Source organism: Heterodontus francisci, unplaced genomic scaffold (genome assembly GCF_036365525.1).
Source record: "Heterodontus francisci isolate sHetFra1 unplaced genomic scaffold, sHetFra1.hap1 HAP1_SCAFFOLD_454, whole genome shotgun sequence".
NCBI lineage: Eukaryota > Metazoa > Chordata > Chondrichthyes > Heterodontiformes > Heterodontidae > Heterodontus > Heterodontus francisci.
Window position 1 is genome coordinate 124,934 of NW_027141363.1, and position 7,354 is coordinate 132,287.

Sequence of the window (7,354 nt, forward strand, 5' to 3'; positions counted from 1 at the left end):
GGGGGGCATAATCCAAATGTATGTAGACAACACAAGGATTAGCCATGTGGTAGATCGCGAGGTGGATAGCTGTCGGCTGCAGGAAGATATTGATGGTCTTGTCAGATGGGCAGAACAGTGGCAAATGGAATCCAACTTGGAGAGGCGTGAGGTGATGCATTTGGGGAGGTCAAACAAGGCAAAGGAATACACGATTAATGGGAAAATACTGAGAAGTGCAGAGGAAGTGAGGGACCTTGCAGTGAATGTCTACAGATCCCTGAAGGTAACAGGACAGGTCGATAAGGTGGTGAAGAAGTCATATGGAATCCTTTCCTTCATTAGCTGAGGTATAGAATACAAGAGCGGGGAGGTTATGCTGGAACTGCATAACTCATTGGTTAGGCCACAACTTGAGTATGTGTGAAGTTCTGGTCACCTCATTACAGAAAGAATGTAATTGCACTAGAGAGGTTACAAAGGAGATTAACAAGCATGTTTCCCGAACTGAAAATGCAGCTATGAGGAAAGATTGGATAGGCCGAGGTTGTTCTCCTTGGAACAGAGAAAGCTGCGGGGAGATCTGATTGAAATGTACAAAATATTGAAGGGGCCTGGATAGAGTGCATGTGAAGGGTCTATTCACCTTGGCAGAGAGGTCAGTGATGAGGGACCATAGATTTAAAGTGATTGGTAGAAGAATTAGAGGGGAGATAAGGAAAATCATTTTTCACCCAGAGGGTGGTGATGGTCTGGAACTCACTGCCTGAAAGGGTAGTTGAGGCAGAGACCCTCAACTCATTCAAAAGGAGTCTGGATTTGCACCTCAAGTGCTGTAATCTGCAGGGCTACGGACCAAATGCTGGAAGGTGTGATTAGAATAGGTGGATCGTTTTTCGGCCGGCACTGATGTGATGGGCCAAGTGGCCTCTTTCTGTGCCTTAAACTTTCTATGAGACTATTGGAGTGATAGAGTGTATGTGAAAGTGCCAAGGAATGAGAGAGAGACAGAGTCACAGAGGATGATATGGAGAAAAACAGTTAGAGAAAAAGAGAGGCAGTGATAGAGATAGATGGAGAGAGGGAGAAAAAGATATGCCTGTCTGTCTATCTATATAGCTATCTATCTATCTATCACTGTAGCTATCTGTCTAACTTTCTCTATATCTATCTATCTGCATGGCTGTGTGTCTGTCTCTCGATCTGTGTCAGTTTGTCTCTCTATCTGTATGAATCCGTCTGTCTGTCTACCTACCTATCTTTTTGTCTGTCTGTCTTCATATTTACCTATTTGCATATCTGTCTGTCTATCTATCTATTTGACCATTTGCCTATCTATCTGTCTACCTATCTGTCTGTCTATCAATCAATCTGTCTGTCAATCGATCTATCTGTCTGCCTATCTGTCTACCCATCTGTCTTTCTATTTATCTGTCTGTATATCTATCTATCTAATGTCTGTCTCTCTGCCTTTCCATCCATCTATCTATCTATCTATCTATCTATCTATCTATCTATCTATCTATCTGTCTGTCTGTCTGTCTATCTATCTGTCTATCTATCTATCTATCTATCTATCTATCTATCTATCTATCTATCTATCTGTTTGACTATCTATATGTCTGTCTATCGATCTATCTGTCTGTCTATCTATCTGCCATCTGCCATTCTACCTTCCTATCTATCTATCTATCTATCTATCTATCTATCTATCTATCTATCTATCTATCTGTCTGTCTATCTACCAATCTGTCTGTCTGTCGATCTATCTGCCTGTCTATCGATCAAATGTCTGTCTATCTATCTATCTGTCTATCGATCTATCTATCTAATGGCAGTCTCTCTGCCTTCCTCGCTATCTATCTGTCTGTCTAACTATCTATCTGTCTGTCTGTCTATCTAATGTCTGTCTGTCTGACTTCCTAGCTACCTATCTGTCTGTCTATCGATCTATCTGTCGGTCGATCTATCTATCTATCTATCTATCTATCTATCTATCTATCTATCTATCTATCTAATGTCTGTCTGTCTGCCTTCCTAGCTATCTATCTGCCTCTTTATGCTGCCTATTGCATGGTGCCACACACCAATTGGCTTCCGTGTTTTAAGTACACTGCTCTCTGAAATGACCTAGCAAACTCTTCAGTTATCTACAAGGCATCACGCACCTTCTCCAGGGCAATGAGTGATGATGAATAACTACTGACTTTCTCAGACCCAGGCACCCAGAATGAATAAAAATAAATTAAAGCAAGAGAAGAGATAGCAGAGGATCTGACCATCATTTTCCAGTTGTTAATTGGCTGTTTTGGGGCATCTTGAAGTCGTGGAAGACCTTATTTATATATATATATCTTTTCTTATTCGTTCATGGGACGTGAATTTCTTTTGCAAGGCCAGCAATTATTTCACAATACTGATTGCCCTAGAGAAGGTGGTGGTGAGCTGCCTTCTTGAACCGCTGCAGTGCATGTCGGATAGGTACACCCACAGTGCTGTTAGGAAGGGAGTTCCAGGATTTTGACCCAGTGACAGTGAAGAAACGGCGATATAGTTCCAAGTCAGGATGGTGTAGGACTTGGAGGGGAACATGCAGGTGGTGGTGTTCCCATGAGTCTACTGCCCTTGCCCTTCCATGTGATGGAGTTGGTGGGTTTGGAAGGTGCTGTCTTAGGACACTCGATGCTTTGCTGCAGTGTATAATGTCGATGGTACACACTGCTTCCACTGTGGTGTAGGAAGTGAGTGTTGAAGGATGTAGATGGGTTGCTGAACGACCGGGCTGCTATGTCCTGGATGGTGTTGAGCTTCCTGAGTGTTGTTGGAGCTGCACCCATCCAGGCAAGTGGAGAGTATTCCATCACACTCCTACCTTGTGCCTTGTAGATGATTGATACTCTATACATCACTTCACAATGGTGATGCTAACTATCTGTCTTATTTAGATCATTAATTAAACTTCAAATTAATCAAGTACAGGACAGAGACTGTGACTCAGTTTTAACATACTCAGTGCCAGAAATTAAACAGTGTAGACGAGGACTTTGAAATTTTGCAGAGGATCTGAGACACATCTCTCTCTTTCCTTCTCTCTCTTCCTCGTACCTTCTGCTATTCCCTGTCATTCAGCCCTTGATGAAGGTTCCGGAATCCGGGAATCACCAGCTTGGAAAACGGCCGGTGAGGCAGGGAGAGACATTAACCATTGTCACTGCTCCTGTATGTCAGTCAGTTGTGTTGTTCACCCTGTTGGTTTTTGTACTGGCATTAAGGCAGTCTGCAGCGCTGTGCTCACTGGCTGCACAGTAATACACCGCCGCATCCACAGCCTTCACCTTGAGGACCCTCAGGCTGCATCGTCTCTCCTCGTGCCTCAAAATCTTCACCTCCTCCTCAAATCTTCCTTCGTAAATGGGTGAGCTTCCAGTGTAAGAATGACCCATTAGGGTGAGCCCCTGCCCGGCATACTGCCGATACCACAGCATAATGCTCTTTCTACTGTCATTCCGGGAACAGTTTAATTCTGCTGGTTCACTTCCATTCACCACCACCAGAGTTGGCCACTGGTGTATCACCTCTGCTAGAGTTTTGCCTTGAGAAATAAGGAGAATAGTTTAAAAAGTTTAGAACATATTGTGACATATGATAACCAACTATAACTATCAAAATAGTTAAGTAGATAATACTAGATAACTATATAGGCAGACAATATATAGTTAAATGATATATTGGTAGATATATAGATAATAAACAGATAGATATAGAGATTGAAAAATAATGTAGCAAGTGATATGAGAGAGACAAATTAACCCAGAATTAGGGCAAACTTATCGGTTAAAGATAGCTGTAGTAGCGTCACGAATATATAAGTAACTTTCATTCAGTCAAAAATTTCATTAAGCCAATATTATTTACAGTGAAATTACGTTATGTAGTTCAAGAAATGACAGAAAATCGACTTCAATGATGTTTTATCAATCTAGTTTGATAGAAGTTAGTAGTGAATGAAAACACAGCATGTATTTTAGCAGAGGTATCTTTATGAACGATGAATACCTACATGGAAGAAGAGAACAGACGATTAGGAAGAGTTTGACTAACTGCATCCTGCAGACTGAAGGCTGAATCTGTTCATGAACCAATATCAGGCGGCTGAAGATAAAGCAGAGAGCGGAAATGACAGCACTGGAAGCAGGGTTTCCTTCTGACCCCTCACTTCTGGGTATGACAGAATAATAACACCCACTGGTCGGAAGGAGCTTGAATAAGGAAATGCTTCCCGTCTGTATCTGGCTCTCGTTGCTTGTGTCTGATTGGTGTTGTATTGGGTAGCTCTTTCGAAAAACCGGGCCAGGCTCAATGGGCTGAATGGCCTCGGCTCTGCTGTAGGATTCTATAAATATATAAGACACATCAAGTTGCTTGTTTGTATTAGGCAGATCAAAATTTATTTCCCCTGGGCTAAACGACAATTCAAGGGTTATGTTTTACATTGGGGTGAAATCTTAGATACTTTGAAAAGCGACAGTGTCATGAAGAAGTGGGTTAACTGTTTTGAACAGATGCTCAAACCGCCGTCAGGAGGCAGGTGTTCCAGTGAGAGACCTATCTGGGGAGGTGTCTCACTTTTGCATTGTGTGAGTCATTGGGGACATGTACAACAGGGAGCTATGTGTAACTCTTGTCAAATACCACCGACAGCTCATTCAACAGGACCATGAACCCATTTACCCCACCTCGGAATCTGTTCTTTACAGGTAGAGGCTGCCTTAACGAGAAGGACCTGAGCACATTGCTGCAGCATTTTAATAATTCATAATGTATTGATGTACTCTGAGTCGAAGGAGAGCAAGAATATGACACTATCAGTAAAATACAAATCATGATAGATCAATAATTAAACTGGTATGGTGTAAATAATGGTGTTAGATAGATGATAAACGTCAGATATATGGTGGATGCATATTTAGAGAGGTGAGAGACAGAGAGATAAATCGATGGCAAATATATATATATGATCAAGATAAATAGATAGATAAATGGTGCAATATAACCAAAGCTGGACAGAGAGACAGATAGATAGATAGATAGATAGATAGATAGATAGATAGATAGATAGATAGATAGATAGATAGATAGATAGATAGATAGATGGATGGATGCAGAGACGCACAAAGAGACACAGAAACTCGCAGATAGTCAGAGAGACAGAAAGACACTGAGATAGACAGACAGGTTTATCTCCCACAAGTGCTTTCCTCCCCCTTTAGAGTTTTTGCTGAACTCCGGCGCCTTTCTGAGTCACTGTGCAGTCTCCAGGCACAGTAATACACGGCTGATTGATTCGCCCACAGGCTGGAGGACTCCAGGTAAAAATGGGTGTTGTCGGGTCTCCTGGCGGTGAAACGGTCCACCTCACCAGAGGGAATGACCGTTCCAGCGAGGTTGGAATAGAAAAGGTTCTCGGGATCACGGTCCGGATGCCACCGGTACCAGTAGAAATAGGAGCCAACATCTGCCTTTGTGTAAACGCACTGGATACTGACTGGAGAGCCTGGGGAATGGGATATGGAAGCGGGAGTCTGTTGGATCAACACGGCCCCCACATCTGTAAAACAGAGAGAGAGAGAAAGAGATTTACCCAGGGACATTGTCTCTATCGTTACAAACAAGAAGAGGTAGAAGTGGGCAGAGAGAGAGAGAGAGAGAGAGCGCTGGGGACCAGTTAGAGGCAGAGAGGCAGAGATAAAGGCAAAGAGAGAGAGAGAGAGAGAATGAGAGACAGAGAAAGAAATATAGAGGGAGAAGGAGAGAGACAAAGACAGACAGAGACTGAGAAGCAGAGACACATGTACATCATTGTAACCTCACAGTTCAGACACCTCCTTACCCGTTAACACCAACAACACAACCCAGAGCTGAGAGACAGCCATCTCTGGAGGGTAAAGGATCCGTGTGGTTTTATATGAAGTGACTGAGCACTTTTATTGTAGAGTATCTCAAAGTTCTGGGCACTGACTGAAATTCACAGCTTCCCTCTCCATCACTTTATCATACAGATAGGCGGGACCCAGTTTTCTTTCATTTCCGGGGAGGGACCAATGTTAGACTCCTGGTAATCGCTTTCTGGAACTGCAATTCTGTTTCATTGACATCTGCAGCCCGATCATTCGGAGCCCTGTCCAAATATGTGCACACAGTACTCCAGGTGTGTTCTCACCAAGACCCAATACAAGTGTAATACGACTTCCTTATTCTTGTACTCCCATCCCCCATGAAACAAAGACCAACATGCCTGTAATTCAACAGAAGCACTTCATTGGCTGTCGAACTCCTTGGGAAGTTCCAGATCGGCTTTCCAACTTTCTCCTCTCTTTCAGATACTGACGTTGACTATATAGAATTGCAGACAATATAGAACACAGCATCAGGTGAACGGATCTATACAGGTGTTAATGTTCCACAGATACATCCTTTCATCCCTCTTTATCTCAACCTCTCAGCATCTCCTGTCAGTCCTTTCTGCCTCGTATGTCTACTGGTTTCCCACTGAATACTATTTACCTCCACCACTGCCTGTGGTGGTGAGTTCCCCATTCTCACCAATCTCTGGGGAATGAAGTTTGTCCTGAATTCACGTTTGGATTTTTAGTGAGAATCTTATGCCTTATAATTCTGGTCTTTAGACTCAAGTGAAAATATCTTGTCTACGTCTATCCTATCAAACCTATTAATAATATTAAAGACTTCTTATCTGGGCACCCCTCATTTCTAGAGAAGAACCCCAGCCTGTTCGATCTTTACTGCTATGTATAATTATACCGTGATCTAAATGTGGCCTAACCAATGTATATAGACGCCAGAACTGTGCATAGTGCTCCAGTTGTGATCTAACCAATGTATAATGAGAGCGGAACAGTGCACAGTTCTCCAAATGAAGTCGAACCAAGGTATGAGGAGACCTGAAATGTTGACAGTGCACCCAGTGTGTTTTAACCAAGGAGGTTGGAGGCCAAACATGTGCAAATTCCAATTTTGGAACCCAGGTACATGAAGATAAAACTGTGGATGAGGCCCTGCTCTCTGAGTTCTTGGAAAAATTCCGTGAGTTTGAAGTCAGTCTGTGTGTGGTTCTTTGTCTAGACAGTGGATAGCTCTGAACTGCTTTGTCCCATCAGTCACTTTACATAAATACACCTCCACATTGACCTTACCTTGGAGATCCTACAGTAGACACCTCAAGGCACAGGAGAAGTAACACCAGAGGTGCCTCCGCATTAACCTCCAAATCCAGTGGCAAGACAGGTAGTCCAACAGCATCGTCCTCTCCCAAACCAATCTGTCTAGTGTCAGGGTTCGAGTCACCCAAAACCAG

The 7,354-nt window shown here is 43.0% G+C and overlaps 1 protein-coding gene across 1 annotated transcript; it reads right to left on the reverse strand.

Moving 5' to 3' along the window:
* Positions 1–3,203: 3,203 nt before the first annotated feature.
* Positions 3,204–6,131, reverse strand: LOC137362970 (uncharacterized). The gene is made up of 4 exons (XM_068027087.1): positions 5,870–6,131; positions 5,285–5,587; positions 4,040–4,372; positions 3,204–3,571 (listed from the first exon to the last, which is right to left on the reverse strand). The coding sequence occupies exons 1-4, from the start codon at positions 5,910–5,912 to the stop codon at positions 3,204–3,206; spliced, it is 1,047 nt and encodes a 348-aa protein (XP_067883188.1). The 5' UTR covers positions 5,913–6,131.
* Positions 6,132–7,354: the final 1,223 nt, after the last annotated feature.

Excerpts from the sequence above, each read along its gene's own strand:
- LOC137362970 (XM_068027087.1), bottom strand. The coding sequence starts at position 5,912 with ATGGCTGTCTCTCAGCTCTGGGTTGTGTTGTTGGTGTTAACGG. Across the intron at positions 4,373-5,284 it reads CTGTGCCTGGAGACTGCACA|AATCCTACAGCAGAGCCGAG; the intron begins GTGACTCAGAAA and ends ATATATTTATAG. Across the intron at positions 3,572-4,039 it reads CGTCTGTTCTCTTCTTCCAT|GCAAAACTCTAGCAGAGGTG; the intron begins GTAGGTATTCAT and ends TTATTTCTCAAG.